Here is a 21,046-nt window from a genome sequence, read left to right as displayed (position 1 = left end):
CGACGCGCCCACGTTTACGCACTGGGACCTACATAAAGAGAAACCAAACCCAGTCAAGACACACAGACTCGCGCGCGCGCAGGGAGCAGGACGTCAACCTCTCCACAAGTCCACGGACAATCATGGAATACGTGTAGCAGCCAAGCTGTGGAGAAAACACGTTCCCACTGTCCGGACTTTCATCAAGGAACTCTCACATACGATTAGTTCCTTTATTGACTTGCTCCCATTTCGCATTGTATTCATTTTCATATGTGTCGCAACCAGGTTAAAAACTTCTATTAGTGCACATTCACCTTCTGATTTGTATTATGGCTATCAGCATCTGTGCACTAATACTCGTCTTCAAACTCCCTAAATTATGGCTATCAGCATCTGTGCACTAATACTCGTCTTCCAAACTCCCTAATGATAACTTCACTGACACATTTACGTATCAATTGTATCAGCTACCACTTCCAATGCTTACCTACCTACCCACGTCCCCAAATCTTTGGCGAACGAAACTGTTGCAGCTAGAACAACTCTGCAGCAAGTACGCGCAACGTAAATGGAACGGTGTTCTCAATAAAGTCAAGTCTCAAACCAGTAGCTATGTACGAAAGATCAAAGAGAAGCTTGGTTTGTCTGAACAGAATCTATTAGCAACCCAAAATGGAGCTTTTATGACCTACCAAAAGCCCGTAAACAACGGACGCCAATTAGCTTATGCAACTACGTCGAATTACAGGTTAGGAAAGTTCCTAAACCAGATTATTCAGACGCTCCAGAAAAATATCACACGCAACTTCGAAATTTCTCTTGATTTTGTTGACGAGTTTAGACAACAAACCGTGCACCGTAATGAAAACCTCAGTTTTGATGTATCACCTCTTTAGCCTACAACCGAAAGGTTGTCAGTCCACGACTCATAAGCCTGGTGAAAACTCCTCGACAGCCCGCGGCTGGTTTTGCCCTTCTCGGGACGCATCAGATAGGCACAGTTCCCGAGTTTCCGTCAACCTTATGATCTACCTGAACCAAAATTGCACGAAGTTAGCAAAATACACCCGTTTGCATTACGCCTATACAGTGTATCGCAATATCTCAAATATCGTACCAACTGGTGTGGCCTGGTGCAGCACATTTAGTTGCTTAAGAATATGACAAACGAAAGATTCAGCTGGGTTCCAGGTGAGTCTCCCGTCAAAACTGAATGGATATGCAAATGAGTGTGTTTGTCGACGTCAGTCCAGATTCGCTCACTCACTGTTTTCTCTCCCGAGTGTTAGCTTACTTACTATTCTCGAGAGATACCATCAGTCAGTCGGTCGGAGCCTCATGTAGTCCGCCACCTCAAACGCCTGTGTTGGGTCTTCGGCTTTCGGAAAGCTAAAACGAATCCTGAATCGAAAAGTGACCTATGAGGATCACTCTCCTTTAACGTGTCCTGCTTCCGTTCGTGCCCTTTACAGGTCATCTGACACCGCGATCAACCCTTCATCGTAATTTCACTCGCTTTGGTGAAAAACCTGCACCACTGCGGTACTTCCACTGAGTCCTGAAGAATGGTATGGCTTCACTAGCTGCCATATCTCTAGCTTCTGGAGACTTTTGTCGCTTTTCGGACCCTTTATCAATTTGTTGGACCTGACCGAGCCACCTCTCAACAAAACTCGTTCCCCAGCGTGCATCATTTCGATAGGTTGCAGATGTCGTATCTTGAGCCGACTTCAGTATGTCAGCTATGTTGTTGTTGATATCAACTACGGAGTATACGAGTCCCTCGATGATTCCTTAACACTCCACTTTAGGGACCTTTTATTGTGTTCATATCGTTTGGTTGTCGCTATTTAACCGCATCCATGGACACCTTAGTTCTGTCTCTGAATCGTAGTCGCTGTTAGGATCTTCCTCACAAGAGGCTACTTTAAAATCGCTCAGTTTGCACTAAAAACAAACAGTGCGAATTAACGACCATCCCACCAAGAAAAATTTGATTGACCGTCGCCACTGTGGCAGGGATGTAAACTGGCGGCTCTAACTGTCCATTTTTCATCTGTAGACGCCCCGCTGAAACTCAGAATTGGGTCAATTTTCTTGCAAGTTCATTGGTGCCTAGGGTCAAAAGAGCGCGAACTTGTTTGACCGTGGCTGCTGAGGTTTTCCTCATCGTGTCCACCAAACTGGAATTTTTTTAGTGAAGCGTGGACGTACGTTGGTTTCAGAATCATAATCATCGCTGTGCAGAAACGTACTTATTCAGTACCTACTAAATCAATGCGTCCTGATCGTTTTTTATACGAAGACTGCCTATGCGATCATTACTCAACAGTTAGTTACGTGTGTGTACATACACTTCATCTTTGCTTCACTCTCCTTGTCCGTAGACCTCTCTGCATTCATTACTGCTCAACTATACTAACTTGCTGTACCATATAAAATTGTCCTTCTCAGTGGATCCGCGCATGGTGAACATGCCTACGCAGCCAGCCTTCAGTCTATTTGCTTTTGAATTCAGCGACGCTTAACGTGTACGAATCGGTCACGTGATACTGTGTAACGACTGGTATGCCAGTTTTGTCAGCCGATCAATACTGCTTGTGTGCTTTTGTAGTAGACATCGGTCTGATTTGTGTGCTCTTGCCACATCGCTTTGTACCTGTAACTTTGTCCTACTTTCTATCGGTGTGCCTATGTGTTTGCAATGGATGCAAATGAGTTGTTTGATTCTTTAAAACCAAAAAGACAGACTTCTTGTCCATGACGAAGTTGCTTTTACCGATCATTTTTTCGTCCGGCAGATTATTATATTTGATCTTAGACTAGCTGGTAGCGTTCACCTAGAGGAAGTTAACGGTAAAGCTGAAGGATTCTGTCCTTTTGAAGGTCCTTGTCCATTGTTTACACAGCTCTCACCAAGCGGTAGCACATCCGTCCTACAGGGTTGCTGTGCATCAGCTCCACGTCATCATACTCTCTCATAATCGTCCACTCACTACGAACAGCATTGTTCAATAAACATCACCCAAAATGTCAACTGGACTTCGAAGAGCCATGAACGAATAACGAGGCGTGAGACCCTTTAGCAGTCCAACCAATGGCGTGGGTAATTGCCGTCTCCCTTGATCGGGACCGTGGTAAGGCGAGGCAGTTTGTCGCACTTGTGGAAGTTCGCTTTTTCTTTTCCGGGATACTCTCCGAAATACGATAAGATTTGCCTCAGATTTGCATATTCGGCCCAATGCCAACTATTCTTGGCGAAAGCCATACCTTCTGATTGGACGTCGTCAAGTGTTCGCTGACGGAGTTTTCTAGCCGTCAGTTTATTGTGTTTATTGTGGCTCATCAAGCATGGAGGTTTCCTTGGCTTTGAAGGTTGATGGCGGTTTTGCTGGGACTGGGTAAATCTCCCAAGATCATCTTTTTCGTGTTATCATTCACGGAATGCTCACAACCTCACATTCGGGTAGCTATACTTCTCCATGTGACACCCCTGAATTTGCTACCTTGGTTGATGATAAGGAACTCTGAATGAGCAGGCTGATTGTAAATCTTAGACTCTGAATATCAGTCCTGTGTTGTTTACTTGGACTACTAGTAGGTGTTCTTTCATCGCTGTTAGTTCTCGGGAAGTTGAAATCTCCATATTAATGTCCTAGTGAACGCTTGTACTGCTCCCGGCAATTGGCGATCATCGGGAACAGTTATTGATTATCCTCTGTTGAATCGTCCATTTTAGGGTGATCTGGTGGTTAGTGTTGGCAACGGCATCATGGACAATTTAACACCAAACCCATGTGTACAGATCTGTCAATCCTAGATTGTGGTTTCGTCTTTCGTTCCATTGAATACACCTTTTTGTTGTTAAGATGTCCCAGCGGTTTTCGTGTTTCGATAAAATTCTCAAGGTGATTCAAGCAAGAGCCCTAAAATATCCCGACAACGGTCTAAAGCTTTCATGTTGCAGGTTAGGCGCGTATCCTTTGGGACATCTGGACTCCGCGGCAAGTCTTTGGTTTACTGCGAGACAGTGATGGTGTATGGAAAGTATTGGGATGTCTTGACGTAGTAAAAGTGTAGTTGCTATCATCCCAGGCGCACCAGAACACACTTCCTTCAACCACAACACTAATTCTGGAATAGACAAAACCAATCACCTTCACCCCATTTTTGTTTTTAATATTACTAGCCTCACACTTTCCCTCTGAGGAAGGAGCTTTTACTATCTCCGTGACATGCTTCACCACCATTCATACGCCGTGGTTTGGAGTCGAAAATCTCACGAACAGGTCGTGTGCGGACTATCCGTAGGCAATCAAAGTCAAACGCGATGCTTTTAACCGGTTCGACTGTTGATTACACTAATCATAGCTTGTTTTCTTACTGTAATGATCGCTGTGTTCTGTTATTATGTACTATTTACCGAGATCTCGACCATGAATCATCCTGGGGGCTCAAAGAAGTGTGCAAATTATGCGTTGGACAGTTTCATGTTTCTCCTTTTTGTCCAACCTAGAACCTCGCTTGTTTTCCTTCACCTCTAGTTTCTGCGTTGCCCGTGAATGTCAGACAGAACGACCATGGACCAGTTCTGTCCTGTTGATCAGTTGGACGCTTCTCCTCACATGTATGGCTTGTCTGAACGTGTCCGCCAGTTTGTTGCTCAGTGCCCTTGTGGTACCCGTGTTACTGATATTTGTGCGCTACTCAAATCACTCAAAGTAAGATTTCTGTTTCTTGGGTTGTTTTTTTTTTCATTCCCCCGTGGATAAAAAAATAGAGCTATGTCACATGCGGTCCACTCTCGTTGTAACCTCGCCCTCCCTTTTCGAAAAAAATGGCTACAGAAAAGGGTGACAATTGGATGTTTGTGAGTCGTTTTACGTCCTTCATCTGCACGCTGGTCTCACGGTTGCTCTTTCAGTTTGGTGCAGTTCACTTCTCAACTACGTTTAGATGTGCCCCACTTCTATTTTTTGAGCTTACTGAGTGACACTTGATATCGCTTGACCACAGCCATTGTTCGAAGATAATACGGAGCAGGTGCAAACGTAGGGAAACTACAGACTAAGCTAATAGTATTGTCACTGTGTGACTGAGGGTGATTCGGATTATAGGCATTGGGTGAATGACAGTATAACGATGTATGCAGCAGTAAAACATTTACGGATGCCCACAGACAGCCATAATGCTATTATGAACAACCCGTGAAACGGGAGTGTTATAGGCCTGTCATGAAGTTACAGGCTCTTGAAGTGATCTCGGTGCTGGGTAGTGTGCTACATTAGCGTCGCTCCACCTTGCAGTTTTTTATCATGTGTTGGATAGACCACCTCCCATCTGTTATCTAGATCACGCAGTTTTTCATTTCCACTCTTTGCATTCTCCAGATTCCTCTCCTGTCTGTTCGGATTATGTTGGATCCTACTTTCACCTCCGGTTCTTCTCCTTCTTGTGTGCTACATCCACCTGTCATTCTTTGAGAAGGGTATTCAAATCCAAGCCAATGCTGTTGATTTTCCTGCCTTGCAGGATTTTGTAACCAGAGTACTTGTGCAGCTTATGATTGAATCGGACCTATTCGGCTCATGGATCTGGTCAGTCCTGACTTGCGGATATAGTTCATTGTGGCTGCTGAGTTGGCATAGTATCTTGTGCGAGTGAGGTGAACTTGTTCGATCTAACGGTGAACACGACGATCTTTGCATTCCTTTTGTAACGCTTTGTATGCTCGTGTGTGATGTAGGCCGTTTTCAAGTGACGAAGTGGGGTGCTTTGTCCATGAACTTTTGTTGTTTTTCTTCACGTAAGCTGTGTTCCGCATGCTCATTTTATCTTGTGCTCTAAGTTGGAAATTGAATACTGTGCAAAACCGGTTACTGTTGTGAAGTTACCCTCCGTGGTTGTCCTAGGCTCGCGAATTGGAAGTGTTGAGTGAGCTGAATCACCAGGGCTAAATAGTGCTATCTGCATGTTTCCGACTAGCGGAAGACTCTAGACCACTTCATGTTGTAGTGGATATGGTGCGAAAGCGAATCTATGGTGAGAGATTGAGATGCTTTTTTTACTGGAGCAAACTATAGTGTTTAGACAAAACAACATTCCACCCGTAGTAAGTTGAGCTTTTGAAAATTAATTCGCTATGGAATATGTCCACAGCACACCTGACCTGCATTGAACACGCAGGTCACTGTTTTTTCCAACCTTAATAGGATTTCCGGAGTGCAGCCTGTTGACTGTAGTCTCAGGTCGTCTTCGAAACAAGACAGTCTAATGAATCATCTTCATAGGAAACCAGAATGTTTGAATCCAGACATCCATGAAACAGCAGACGCAACAAAATACCGGAGGTCCCTTGACTGTGCACATCTTGATCTGCACTAAACGCACTTATAATTGCTGTCTTTCTCAATCCAGAGGCTTACATAGGAATGGCGAACCTTTTAGTTGATGCAAACTACTAATGAGTTACCTCGGTTGGGGGCATTGTGATACTTGCATAATAACCGGCATTTATCAGTGTGTAATCACCCTACGCGGTCGTCCGGAGTGATTCACCAAGCTGCGTTGGGATGCTGTCCTTTCCGGGGAAGCAACCAGAAGGTCACACGGGTCGAGAAGGAAACCTTTACAACTGTATTCGAGACTGTATTGTTATAATTGCTCTTCCCCATGGGGTCTCTCGTTCTGCCTTTCTTGTAATCTGGTTGCCACAAATGGGTATCTTATGACTCAGTAGAACGTAGAAAAAATAGAGCACAAGCAAGATTACGCAATGAAACTCAATGAGAAACAAAAGTAATTGTTTGTCCTCCGGTGTAATCTCGGGGGGAATTTAGGACCCACATGCAGTATTTTCATTGTTTTGGAACTCATCTAGAATCATTATTTTCGTTATTAACGTGGCGATGCCCCCCTACTATTATCGAGAATACCATGTCTAATTTTCAGGTATTGGGTTATCATAGTATGTTAGAAACCACTTAGTTGTGGGGTGTTGTGAGAGAACGTTTTCCGCCAAGTGGTCGCTGCAGAAAAGGAAGAGGTGGATCACAAGAATGGGTTGGGGGTCGTGCATCCAGCAGTCTACCTCGCTCTCGCTTCATACCAGATGTAGGGATTGTCGGAAGCCAATGTGATAGCGAGCATGAGGATTCACAGTTTCTTTTATTCGCCTACTACGGTACTTGACTTCCAAGCTATGCTTGGAGGACAAACCTGAATCCTGAAAAATGCTGCAAACTTGCTAACGCTTCGTCATTCATAAAGCTTTGACAAAACTTCTTAATCCAACACCCACAACCGCCAATATGCCAAACATATACAGGAACTCAATAAGGGACCCAATTTACTTCGTTTTTAGTAATCATGTGCAGCCAAATGGGGCATATCTTTTCCACCCGGAAAACCTTATAGTTATTCCCACCACTTTGTTGAGTGCATGGTAGAGAAACGCTCTATTTATGCATACGCTCTGTTTGTATTACCCCCGGCCTGGTATGCGAACAAGGGTGAAATTCAGCAGTCTTTTGCACACCACGAAGAAAGTATTCACATGATATATTCAACTAAGTCCGGTGTGGGACACCAGAACAGGAAAGAATTATTTATCAACTGATGTTCGTTGAGCAAACTTAAATCTGAGATCAGTTCAATTCGCAATGTAGTGACTGGTCGGAAATAAACAACTAGGATCTGATGCAACCACGTGCTGACTGCGTTAGACGCGGCCCATCAAAGTTGAGGTCGCAGCTTCCACACACCTTACGTTGTCTTTGGTTTGTTCGCTGAGCGTCCTAACTGATCCACCAGTCTTCTCTGCAATGATTAATCCAATGCGCTTGCCGCCATCTGGAGTGGGACATGTTGCCGAACGGCTTCATCCATAATTTCTTTCTAGTTGAAGCAATTTATCCCTAAGGCTTAGGCTGGGTCTTATTTCCATACATTCAAATGAAGTTTAGCAACTAATCTTAGGAGTCAAGCGAATTGCTCAGTGTGAATGTGTTCATCGGCAGAGACCATCATTGTGGACATCAGCTCTAGAGGGTGTTGTGGTGCGGTCTTAGCCCGTGGATTGAAATCTATCTCAGCGCAAAATTGAAGTTGAAGTGATTGGTTTGGATAAGACATCGTCGGGTCCGAAAAGCTCCGTGACGTGAACCTTACCATCTGCGTTGAGAATCATCAGGTGGACATAGAAAACAGTTTTCGGTTTTATCAACTTCTTGATAATAATGATAATTAATAATCGTTCAGCTGTAGCAACCTTCCGGTGTCTAGCTGCTATGCCACACGAGGGCTGGGATACTGCAAGGTCGCCCAAGCCTAGATAGACGTCGACAGGCAGATGCCGGGTTCGAACCATGGACCTTCCGGTCACTAAATTCGCGCTCTAACCACTTGGTCCACCAATTTCTTGGAAAGGAGCAAAAGCCGCCGTTAAATATAGACAGTTCCTGCAGACTGTCTAGTGACTCTAGCCGTGGCGGTTGGGTTCGTTATCTCATAAGAATTTAATGTCGAGTAAAAGTACGTTTAAGAAGACAGCGCGGAGGAACTATGACTTACTGCGTGGCGGTTGCTTCTTAAAGTACGCTGAAGATTAATTCGACTGTTCAATCGGACACATTCCGCCTCAACTGTTTCTCTACATAGGAAGACCAAAGATCTTGCTTGACACTTCAGTCCCTAGTGTTTTCCGCCATAGTACAATGATTTTGTTTGATGTCTAGTCAGCTTTAAGACCAAAGGATTCGAGGCATCGCAGAAATAAGTGAAGCGGAGGAACGCTAGCACCTGCTAATACTCGGTGTCTAGCTTCGGTTTGTCCCATGTAAAGACACTGAAATGCCCTGTTTCCCAGCGATGTTCTGGTTTCATTCACATACAAAAACACCTGAGGTTGGTGGAAATGTATGATGAGAAAACGACTTTATAAACGAGACATATAGCCAAAAGGGGAATAAAATTTATGCTGAGCAATGCAAAGGCTAACTGGAGTCTGGTGCCGTTCGACTTGTTCGCAAACTGCCAATAAAGAGCCAAGCAAATTGAGAAAGAACAAAGCAACTAAGCTCGCGTGGATTGATTATCTTCTTCATCCTGACCGTGCATGATCATCCGAGTGAATTCTTTGTAGTCGAAATTGCCGTTACTAATTGGTGCTCCGTGAAACAGTTCGTCAACTTTATCGTGTGTCCACCGATCACCCATGGTGGTCATCAGTTCCCGCAAACGGTCTTCCGGTATGACTCCTGTGAAAACGAAATGCAAAGTGCAGCTAAAAAATGCACATCCATTCACGATACAAACAGCAAGTTCCGCAACAACAAATCGTTGAAATTAGGCTCATAATGCTCGCATATACAGCAGAAGGCGGCGTAAAGACAGCCGAGTCACTCTACTAATCAGTGAGTTAGTCAGCAGAAGTGTTACTGTTTCGCTGGATGGTCTTGAATTGACTAGTACATGGATGGTAAGACAGAAATGCCGTGCTTTCGCCGAACCACGAGTAAACAATGAAGCAAGAAATTCGTGTACAACCTATCGTATAAACCACATTCAAGGATTTGAACTATCGACTACAAAAGACGAAGGGCTCCTCCCGATTGCCACAGGGCACAGGAACGACGACGTCCCACAGATGGTAACACACGGACTCCTCAAAACTCAGCAGGATATCTTTCCGAAGGGGGCTAACTTACCAGATCCGTCTGGATCGAAGCACGCAAATGCGTTCATAATTGCCTCCTCTGGATCACATCCCATCATTTTCTCTCCAAACAGAGTTAGGAACATGGTGAAGTTAATTTGCCCCTTGGCCTGGGACAACATATCGTCCAGGTAGGCCTGAGTAGGAGTCTTCCCCAACGATCGGAAAATCTCCTCAAGATCGCTCTGATCAATGATGCTATCCTTATTTGAATCGATCAGAGAGAATGCCTCCTGAAAAGTGACACAAAGGTTACTAGATGACTCGGGCCGGTGCATGAAAAGTCGCACTTGAATTTGAAACGTAGTCGTATGCAGCGAAGTTGATGTGAATCGAGAATAATACACTAGCTTGTACATAGGGACTTTGACAGTGGGATAGCTCATCAGTTTTGATTACTACGTGAAACGTGGCACATTCAAGGTGGGGGCATATTAGGCCAAAAACACTTGGAATTCCACTAATTCTAAGAATCATTTACCGGATCTGACGATCAATATAGCCAAGAATAGTCACCACCATGTTGTTTAACGAATATCAGGAAATCCAAATTAAATAAATGGCGGAGAGACCTTATCTTTGGTCTCCAAAAATCACACAAACCAACAAGTAGTCCACAACCAGTCTTATGCCTTATCATTATCGGCAGCACAACCGAATTCGCCGACACGGGCCATGGTTCTGCGACAAAGGTTGTTGAAGGCCTGAAGACATCTCAGTTCCGCTACTCGAGCATGCCAGGTCTCACAGCCATACAACGAAACAGCCCGCACTGTAGCCTGGTACACGCGTCTCTTGAGATTCAGGGATATACCGCTTTGACGCCATAGGTGTCTCAAATCAGCAAACGTGACCCGAGACTCATCTGTCACGCTACGATCAGAGCTAATACAACTTCCAAGGTACGTAAAACGCCTCACAACTTCCAGTGCCTCTCCCTGGATCGTAATTGGCGTGTTCAGTGACTGTATGGCCACCAGTATGACCTTACACTCTGTGGGTGCAAAGTGTATACAAAAGGACGGGATGACTTTGGTGAGTACATCCGAAAACACCTTGTTGTGTCGTGGGTGCTAGCTGAGTGATTGAGGAGCTTGATGCAATTTGTTCTGTCACGTTGATAGTCTAGTAACTTGAGTGGGAAAACCTCAAGGAAGAAGACAAAGGACATCAGATGAAGATCGGCTATATTGCAGATGAACCAATGGAAGAAAGAGTGCTGCGGCTCAGTTGGCTACAACAGAGAGGAAATGAAATCTCAGTGAAATATTACAAAGGGTAGCATTGCTCGTTGGGACCTGACCGCCCTAACACATCTGCACCTTCTCTTCGAAAACGAGAACGATGTCGTCTGCATATTCCATATCGACAAGGTTTTCGTCACAGGCTATCTGAACACCGGGGTTTTGGAAAGCATCCAGCCCTTGTCTTATTATTTCACCGATCACGAATGGAGAGAGTGGGCATCCCTGACGAACACCACTTTGTGTATGAGAGCTTTGGAGAGCTCTTCATACAGTCTCACGTGTCCAGAAGACCGAGAATGCAAAGAGCTTTGTGTTCACGAACTTCAGGGTCATTCCTTGATGGGCAACTGTGTCAAGAACATACCGGTCAGTCGAGTCGAATGCACCTTGTAAATCCAGGAACACTAGAATTGTGGGTCGTTTGTACGTATGGCGTTGTTCCAGCACGTGATGGAGTGTGAAGATTTGGTCAATGCAACTCCTATTAGGCCGGGATCCCGCTTGCAGCTCTCATGTCAGCGTTTTACGAGGGACTATAAGGCGACGTCAACGGTCTCGTTACGACCCAGGTAAAGCTGATCCATCTATGGTTACCACGCTCACTACAAACCCCGTTTTGAGGATGGGCACTATCACCGACTCTCCCCAAACGTGTGGGACAGTCTCCTTTCCCAAATGCAGAGACTAGATAGGCGCTGACTGAGGATTTCACCGCCATCTATGAACAATGTGGGTGGGATGTCATACGGAACAGATCGGTGGCGCTTGAGGGCACATATGCATTCATAAATTTCCGGGACCATAGGTGTTGAACGTTCACCGTCCAGGGTTCCACGACAGCTGTGGACTCCAGATAAGTGGCAGCTACTGGCCATGGTAGGTGCTGTCCGAAGTATTCTGCCCACCGGCCGAGGCGTTCTTCCTTATTCAAGAGGGCGCTCCGGTCTGATCTTTGGTAGTTTCACCCACAGGTTTCCGGGACCGGCAGCACGGTTCAGCTTCAGCTGAACCGGGCGTTCTCAGTTTTCTGAGTCTCTTTCATTTCTTTGGCTTTCCGTGTCCAACAGACTTCACGGTGGGCTCACAGACTCACTTTCCCTTGACGTCTGATAATTCGTCCCGTCATGTTATGATCGGCACCGGTTGGGATATTTGTCCGAGATGTAAGTAGTGCCACTGTTTGGTTTGATATCCAGTGCTTGAGAGCGTCATCCCACAGACAAAACCCCCAGCATTGTGCAAGGAGGTGGCTGTCTCGACTAAGTGTGAACTGACATCTGATGGTGGAACATTTGGAAATCTGGATCTGCCATTCTCTCTCAGTCGTCAGTCAATTTTCCCGCATCTTATGCGGTCCTGTAAGACGAAATAAGAAGTGAGTGCGTGGTCGGAATCCACAAGTATGCTCCAAAACGAGGGGAAATCAGATAATGACCTGCGACACCGGTAACTGGTGGCAGTGTGATCAATTCGAGTTCGTAGCCGGCATGCCGTTGGAAGACACCACGTGGCCGGACAACTTCGGCTATTTCGGAAGTTAATACTGCAAAAAAACAGCCTGCGATCAACACACAGCTGGAGCAGTCGTTCAGCAATGTCCGTACATACCGGGTCCAATCCATGTGGACCACCTATTTGAATCTCATATGTGTATTCAGATCTCCGGAAACCACCAAGATATCTGAGCTCCTAGCTTGCAGCAACAGGACATTCAGGGCGTCACAAAACCTGTATTCGATTATTTCAGAGCTATGGTCCGTTAGGGTGTAAACAGACACCGGTCGATTTCCCACTTGTGAGACACTTAACAGACGTTTCTAGACGAACAGTGCAGACGGGATTAACAATGGATATCAAAACAAGCAAAGATCCTTCAGTTCAGTGACTTAGGATGACACCAAGCCCTGCCCCAGCAGTATCTGGTAGTCGGGAGCGAGTGGAGGGTGTTCAACTCAGAGTGGGGGCAGAAGCAGAGGTGGCAGACGGGTATAAAAGGGTTTACAAAACGCCATGGGATCTACTCGCCTTGAAGGATGGGTGCCGCCTGATCCCCACTGCGCGCCGATGGAGACGCTACAAGATATGGCTGCTAATCGATGTCAATAGCGTTTTCATTGTCACTTTCTATCCACACTACGTGAAAGTGTCTGAAAAATCGTTCAGCTGTAACGCCCTTTCGGTGCCCAACTACCCGAAGGTAGGTATAGATAGGTACATATGGGGTAGGTATATGGCTGTGGTTAGAGCGCGAATTTACTGACTGGAAGGTCCGTAAATTTGAAACCGACCTGTCTCTCGACTTTCCCTGTCTAGGCTTGGGCAACCTGGCAGTATCCTAACCCTCGTGCTCCCTTAGGGCGGTATGGCGGATAGGGGCCGAAAGGGTGTTACAGCTGAATGAACAGAAGTTTCTATTCCATGGGGTGCCGCGGTTTGGAGATAGGTCTTGTCAGCAATATGGGTGTTTTCGCTGTGGTTAGTACGGTAGTGCAGTTCGTGTATGGGCAGGTCCGACGGCGCAGGAAGTGGATCGAACATCCGGAGGTAGGATGTGTCACGTGTGGTAAACCTGAGGGTAGGAGCGGCGTCGAAGTTCAAGATGTACATGCCAGATCTCTAGTTCATTACTTCTGCGGTTCACGAGTGGCAAAAAGGATCTAGGACCAGCAAAATCCCATAAGTATTCAATCACCTGAGGACCTCTCACAAGCGACAGCACAACTCAAATGAGGCAGACTCACGATAGGTAACCCCTCGGTCATGAAATATCTTGGCGGCGCAGCGATGCGCGAGCTTAGACGACCTACTCAGAAATGTGCATCCAAGCTGAATCTCTTGTCCACGATTCTTTGGTATTTTTCAACTAAATATGCTATACACGATATTCGGGATGATCTTTATGATGGAACACCACTTACGTCACGTCAAGGATGCTGTAATGTCACGAATATCGCGCTTTTTGTTACCGGACAGTGCGCTAAATAGGATATGTTGGAGCGACTCGTGTGGTAGCTGATTTCGATGCCCAAGCACGTGATATGGCACTATAGGTGACAGGACGTTGCTTGTTGTAACCAAATCATTTGCCTGGCTTTAGTTCATACAGCGGTGACTATTGACTTCACTAGAAACTGATCGTTTGCACCAATATATGTATACTTGTAGTTGTCAGTGCTTCTGTATAACCAGATTGTGACCACAACCAAGGTGTATAGGTCCGTGAGTAATTCACGAATAGCGCACTTTGTAACGAATTGTCCGTCGTCTGTGCAATCAGATGCCTTACCGACCCTACCAAATTGTTCACTGCTCAGGGACGCGGTAACAAGTGGTTTTATGGTCGCTGTAGGGTGGTGAGCCAGGTATCCTACTTCATGTTCCGCCATTTTCACTGATTTTAGGTGGTCCTAACCTTACCTACCAAGGCCTTGACAGCTCATACTCGCTTTTGTCGCACAAATTAGAGGTAGTGCGAGGCAAGGATACACGAATGGAATGAGAAACAGAGGATAGACTTTTGCAGTACTGTATTACTCTTATGCAGTGCGAATTGTGGAAATAAGATGAGTTCAGCACGAAATAGCCGGACGTAAGTACATTTGTGAGGAAATGTCCTTCATACCAAGCATAATTGACTGGTGGCTTCATACACCACAAACGCAAATTGATCGTCCGTCCATAAGACGGGGCCATTAGCCGCACAATGCTCTTAGCTGCAAAACCTTTACGTGGGGAGTAAACCTTTCTGCAACGCAATGTTGCATTTTGATGCGTATGTGCTCAAACCAAAAATCATCTTAATCCACGCTCATATTTTCGCAGTTCGCCAAATTTCGTCCACTGAAGAAACCAAACCATACTGGAAAAGTCTAGTGGAATAAACTCCCAGTTTCGCTGAGAGCCCGGTATGCCTAAATGGGGCTCAAGAATTCGGACTGGTACCCTGAACTCAATTGCCCGATTGCTTTAGTCCACCAGGGACACGACATGGCTTTTGAAAACTTAATTACCTTGTGCGAATACTGAGTGCAACAGAAGGTCAAGAAAAATAAATGCCCAATATGAATACTTCGTAAAAACTTGAAAAGGTTGTCGAAATCTCCTCACCTTGAATTCGTTTATCTGGGGTTCCGTAAACATTGAAAACACGTTCGACGTATATCGCTGTGTACGGTTACGTGTACGGCGCTTAGATTTTGTGCTTGCCATCCTTAATTTTCACGTCTTGCGTACCAAGAATGGAAAAGGTTGAAAGCGGAAAACCTACGGATTCGGGAGCCGGCAGAGTACTCAACAGGAACTTGGCCACTGGTTGGACAGGAAGGTGGCACAGGCCACAGGTCGTCCATATTCATCCACTGAGAGTTGCAGGTACATACTTTTAGAGACCCGAAAGTTGACTGGATTATCGATTCAGTCTGCATTAAATTTATCGCCCTCGATGGCGGAGAGTGGGTTAGCCAGAACCATACCACACCGCTCTAATGGACTCCGAAGGGTCGTAGACCCGGGTAGCTGAGTGGGCTTTATGTCTTCAGCCTTGGACTAGAGAAGATGAAATAAAGAAGTCAACTACTGCCTCACCTTCAATCGGCTTGGTGAGGCCAATGACTGTGTATCCGAATAATAATGGGATTAAATGGCATATGCTACATTGACGGGTGTGACAATAAGCATTGTAGAATTTGCGCGTGGTGACCTGTATAACGCCTGGGTTCAGGACACGAGAAAATTAGCCCGACTATTATCAGTGGATTTCCTCGACGCGGTGTGTAAGGGCCTCAGATACGAAGGCAGGTATGCGGAGCGAGAGGTCTCCTCGGGGTCTACTGATAAGGTTAGAGGGAGTGACTTTCCAGGTGAAAACTGTAGAAAAATGTGCTCTGCGTTTTGCTTTAAAAGATCGTAGGATTGTAGTGGATCTGCCTCAAGTCTTCTATAAATGAGGGTCGATGAGAACAAATGGTGTTGGCGGTGCAGGCCACCTATATAATAGCTGAAGTTGGAGGCCCGACGTTGGGCATGCTATTGTAGTTCGTTTCTGGTCTCAAACCAGTGGCCAGAGAGAAACGTAATGGTCGAGGTGATGGCAGGAGAGTAATAAAGAGATGTTCCGTCGCTGGTTCCGTGAAAATGGATAGGCAGCTGATAAAAGCGGTTAACAGGAAGGATGTTCTTGGCCGCCGAAAACACGGCAACCATGGGACAGGTCGGCGTTTATGAATTTACGAACATCCTTGTGCCGTCAGAATGCTTAAGGGATTGGGCGAAGATAGATTGGCAAAATGTGTCAGTCATTTGATGGCATGTTCCATGTGGGTATCTGTTCTTCGGATTATTGGCAAGTATATTTAGGTTGTTCAAAGAGCGGTAGCTACTAATCGCTGTTATCTAGACTTGCCAGCGGTTCAAAGTTGTAGCCTGAAACAAAGTTCAGGATGAAATGAGGGTGGCTGTAAATTTGTCTAGGCTCGTGGATGGAGTGCGGTGAGGTGAAAAGGCTTCAGCATAACCAACACAATCCGTAATGTTGTATGCATCCAAATGCCCCTTGGGGCGTTCCCAAAGATAAACAGTTCGGAAGTACAGACGGCTTAGTCTATACTACCATGACCTACACGTTCTTTGTAGGCATGTAGGATCTTGATTGGCTTCATCGGCATGCCTCTATGGCCAACTGCATCAAACCCAATTCGGAAGCCTGAGTTGCATACTAAAAATATTTCAGTCGTCTTGTCGTCTCATTCAGAATCGTAGTGAGCTAAAAAGATATGAAAAATCAATCATTTCCCTGTGCGGATTCGTGAGAAGCGCCAAATTTCTATCATGCGCAACACTTATATGTTCTCTCGGATCTGCTTTAAGCGGTTGGACTAGTGGTTAGCCATCCTGCGATGCCTCGTCTAACGGAGGGACTATAGAATGTTCCTGTGTACGGAGACAATAGCGTTGTGCAGAGAAATTGGGAACTAGGGCATGCGAGTCACTTGATGGATGTATTGAAGCTTATTTGAGAAGCTGACCTGCAGAGAAAAATGAACCATGACACAGTTAATCCGGGGTTCGATGGCACTGCTTGGTCATAAATTGCTCAGGGAGAGGCGCTCACTGTTGCACCGGATGCTAGTGACCTCAGAATCGGCGCAGCCCCAAAGCAGAGGAATGGAAGTATCAAATGTGCCAGTCGTATTTTGACCAATGCTGAGAGGAAGTACTCAGCTGTAGAAAGAATATTTAGAGATCATCCGCGTCCTGGATAAGTAGAAAGCACACTTGCTGGGACAAAAATTTCCCCTCAAGGCCGATCACTAAACTGTCGAGAAGGTAAGGACCACCAGAAATCCTCGCAAACAGCTCGCGTGCAGGGTACATCGGCTACAAGGGTACGAGTTTACGATTCGGCAAGTGCCACGGAAGGAGAACCACTTGACCGATTGGTTTTCAAGGCCAGAGCCTGGGTATCAGACCCTCGGGATTATGATTGGTGCCGATAGCCTCGTCATCGAACTGGCTCCCGGAAGGTTGGTGCAGCCACAAAGTCAGGATCCTGTGTCACTGAAGGTTGCAACTGTAGCATCCAGTCACCCACATACATGACCGTTTGGCTCACAGTCGCTCGCTGGATCGCGAGGCTTGTCTTTTTTCTCATACTCACAAACACGTCACATTAAACTGACTCATCGCACTTCGATTGTCTGCACCGCCTAGTGAGCGTAGCAACTACTCATGTGCCGACGCGGCCACGTACATGCACTGAGACCTACATAAAGGGAAACCGAACCCAGTTAGGCCACAGACGCGCGCACACAGGGAGCACCAGTTATTAGTGCACAGGTGGTGATGGCCATAACACAAATCAGGTGTATGTGCACTAATAAAAGTTTTTAGTATGGTTGCAACACGTTTAAAAATAAATACAGCGCGAAATGGGAGCGAGTCAAAAAAAGGAACTTATCGTATGCGGGAGTCCCTTGGTGAAAGTTCGGACGGCGGGAACCTGTTTTCTCCGCATCTTGGCTGCTACATGCATTCCATGATTGTCCGCGGACGCGGTTGTCTTCCTTGCTCCCTGCGCGCGCGAGTCTGTGTCCTGACTGGGTTCGGTTTCCATTTATGTAGGTCTCACTGCGCGTCGGCACATGAGTAGTTGCTCACTAGACGGTACCGACAATCGATGTCCGATGAGCCAGCTTAATGTGACGTGTTTGTGAGTATGAGAAAAAACAAGTCTCGCGAGCCAGTGAGCGACCGTGAGCTGAACAGTCATGTATGTGGGCGACTGGATGCTACACAACCAACCTGTTTCATGGAAGCGGTATTGAGACCGACGTATGTGGCAAACATCAGGTGTTTTGGAATCACTGATCAGATCTTCCAGCCGATAGGCTGACCTGAGTGAAGCTGGCATAATATCTTTGAACACCACCTTTGCTGATGTCTCGTTGCCCATGATAACTCGCGTTCTGATACGGAAGCTAACTGTCAAACACCGAGGAATGGCACACACAAGGTGCACCAAGACCTATAAATTACTTTGAGAGAGGGTCTCGAGGCCCGGGGTAAGATCTGGGGCAATAGATTGTGTGGCGGCGTGTTAGCGATGCCAACTGATTAAAGCTCACCCCATGGAAGCAATCCCCATGTCAGAGACAGAAGGGTTAGTGCCTGTTGATTTCACTAGCCCCTTCACGATAACAGCCAGCATAATCAGTATTCTACAGAGAAAAATATCGGTAGCTCAGCCAGCGTAGATGTTTGCTGGTTTGTTGGCTGAGCTGGGCAATTTGATTGCAAACGTTTCATCTCCAATCGAGTTGTCATCATCAGTGCGTTATTGGGGAGTATAGTGGTGCGCAGCAATGGGTTTGTGGTTATGCGTTGAATAGTGTTACGCGTGTGTTAATACACGTGCTGCTGGCAGGGGATGACCTTTGGTCGCGATTCGCTATCCGCCCGGGCGGTTCCATTCGTTGCTCCGTTGCCGTGTCCCCATTCACCGAGGACCACGTGACCTTTGAGCTTGGCATCCTCTGCTGTCTAAATCTGGTCGATGCTGGACTGACCTCTGTCCTTTCGAGTCCCGGCTTGTGACCTTTATTGATTTGCCTCCAAGGAGTTCTTTGTTTCTTTGTTTGTGAATCCAGTACACGGCGCCCTTTGTGTGCTCCGGTTGGGATGTTGGTCTTCTGCACGTAAGGGTGCGTAAATTGGATCCAGTTCGATGCACTGGTTGATCAAATCTGCCGCAGCGTACCACGATTCCAGAAATTGTATTCCGTGTCTCGTGTCTCTATATGCCAGAATTTAAGCCTTTTCCAGATTGAATTTGTGGCCTTCTTGGTCCTCGTGTATGGATATCTAGGGCAGAGCGTCATGCCGCCTGACGGCCGCGTTGTGTTCCTTTATTCGTGTGCATGGTCTCTTCTGAGTATGTCCGACGTAGAATTTGTTGCAGTTGTTGCAGTTGATTTGGTATATCAAATTGGTCTACTTGGTTTTGTCTCGATTGTCCCTCAGTCTAAAGATTAATTTCCTTAGGGTGGCGTTCGGTCCGTGGGCCACGACGATTCCTTTTGGAGCTAACAATCTGGTCGCCAGTTCCGATATATTCTTGAGGTGGGGCAGCACTATCCGTCTGATGGCTTGCTGTCGCTGTTGTTGAGAATTATTCTTCAAGCTTCACTTGAAAAAATTCCTTTGATGTCCATTGTTCCGGAATACTCTGCGTTGGTGATTTTCTCCCTAATTCCTTAGTTCTGTGGTGCAGCAGTGTGTCTCCAGCCTATTGACGAGTATCTGGGCGCAGCAATTTTGTGGTTTACTGGATGATTGCTGTTGTGTTTCAGTATCAGATCCGAACGAGTCTCTTTTCGGTAAACGCAGGTTTCCAGAGTCACATCCACCTTTCTGTTCACCAAAACGTCCAAGAATGTCAGTCGGTTGTTTCACTCCAGTTCGATTGTAAACTTGATATCTTTAAAAGTGGTGTTCAGCCGTTCACGTGCCTCGTGCACTGAATCCCGTTTCATGATGACAGACGTGTCGTCTACGTAGCGGATCCACAGCGTTGGATTGATGATTGGCAGTACCGCGCGCCCTAATTCTTGCACTACCGCCTCAGCAATGAATTCTGATATTGGAAATCCCATTGGAGTTCCTTTCAGCTGTCGATGTATTTGTCCATCAAAGTTGAAGTCTGTATCCATGCGGAAGTTCAACAGCTTGCATAGACTTTCGGGTTCCATGGTTTCTGCCGTGTATTCTGAAGCTGCTCCGCTATGGTTTCTCTGGCGAGTTTGTGGTTGAATAAAGTGAACAATGATGTGACATCAAAAGGAAGCATGATTTCGTCGTCTTCTATACTGACGTTCCGTGGTTTGTGTAGAAATTGACCGGTATTATTGATTGTGTCCCGAACCAGAAATTAAATGTTTCAATCTCCTTAAGTTTTCCGCTAATTTGTACGATGGGAATCCTGGAAGTGAAACGATTGGTCGACATGAAGTTCCTTCTTTGTGCAACTTTGGCAAGTCCGAAGAATTGAGCAATGTTGGTTTCATCCACCTTCATTGCTCATGGTTCCTGCCTGGTTGTCCCGTGTGTTGCTTGCACTTTTTTGAGCGCCGTGTTGATAAAATTGATGATGTCTGACGTTGGAGCATGATCGATTGATTTGTAAATCGTCGTGTCATTTAATATTTGTTTGTCCACTATCTCCGCGATGCGTCCTTCGTCCGCCGGTAACATTGTGATTACTTCAATCTTTTTCAGATCTTTGCGTGCGCCTCGCACTTGTTTGGAAGTCAGTTACATGTTTCTATTCCGTGTGATTACCGGTAAGATTGTCTGTCGGATCTGTTGTTGAATCTCCTCGGACATTTCACTTGTCCTCAGGGCATGCGCTAGCTGGCTAGGTAATTTTTGTAGGATGCGTCCCCGATATTGAAGCTGAATCCTTTCATTAGAAGTTCTTGTTCAAGTGTGCTAAGTTGGAAGTTAAATAAGTTTCTGGTCCGAACGTCGTAATTGTTGTGTTTGTTGTTTCTCGTGAATTTGCTCTATAATTGATCTGGTATTGCAAACTCGGTGTCCCATTGCTGCC

General features: G+C 46.0%; 2 protein-coding genes across 2 annotated transcripts in view; one reads left to right on the top strand and one right to left on the bottom strand.

Moving 5' to 3' along the window:
* T265_15549 (hypothetical protein) overlaps positions 1-5,646 on the top strand; it is a gene marked incomplete at both ends in the record, with an annotated part of 36,876 nt that extends 31,230 nt beyond the window's left edge. The window contains 2 exons of the mRNA XM_009178580.1: positions 4,527-4,703; positions 5,373-5,646. Coding sequence (XP_009176844.1) covers positions 4,527-4,703; positions 5,373-5,646 — 451 coding nt within the window. The remainder of the gene's footprint in view (positions 1-4,526; positions 4,704-5,372) is intronic.
* Positions 5,647-8,878: 3,232 nt separating this feature from the next.
* On the bottom strand, positions 8,879-15,282 carry T265_11810 (hypothetical protein; the record flags this gene model as incomplete). The annotated part of the gene is made up of 3 exons (XM_009178579.1): positions 8,879-9,239; positions 9,690-9,930; positions 15,052-15,282. The coding sequence occupies 3 exons, from the start codon at positions 15,151-15,153 to the stop codon at positions 9,055-9,057; spliced, it is 528 nt and encodes a 175-aa protein (XP_009176843.1).
* Positions 15,283-21,046: the final 5,764 nt, after the last annotated feature.

Source organism: Opisthorchis viverrini (assembly GCF_000715545.1).
Source record: "Opisthorchis viverrini unplaced genomic scaffold opera_v5_592, whole genome shotgun sequence".
Taxonomy (NCBI): Eukaryota; Metazoa; Platyhelminthes; class Trematoda; order Opisthorchiida; family Opisthorchiidae; genus Opisthorchis; species Opisthorchis viverrini.
This window is presented reverse-complemented; position numbering and strand designations above follow the sequence as displayed.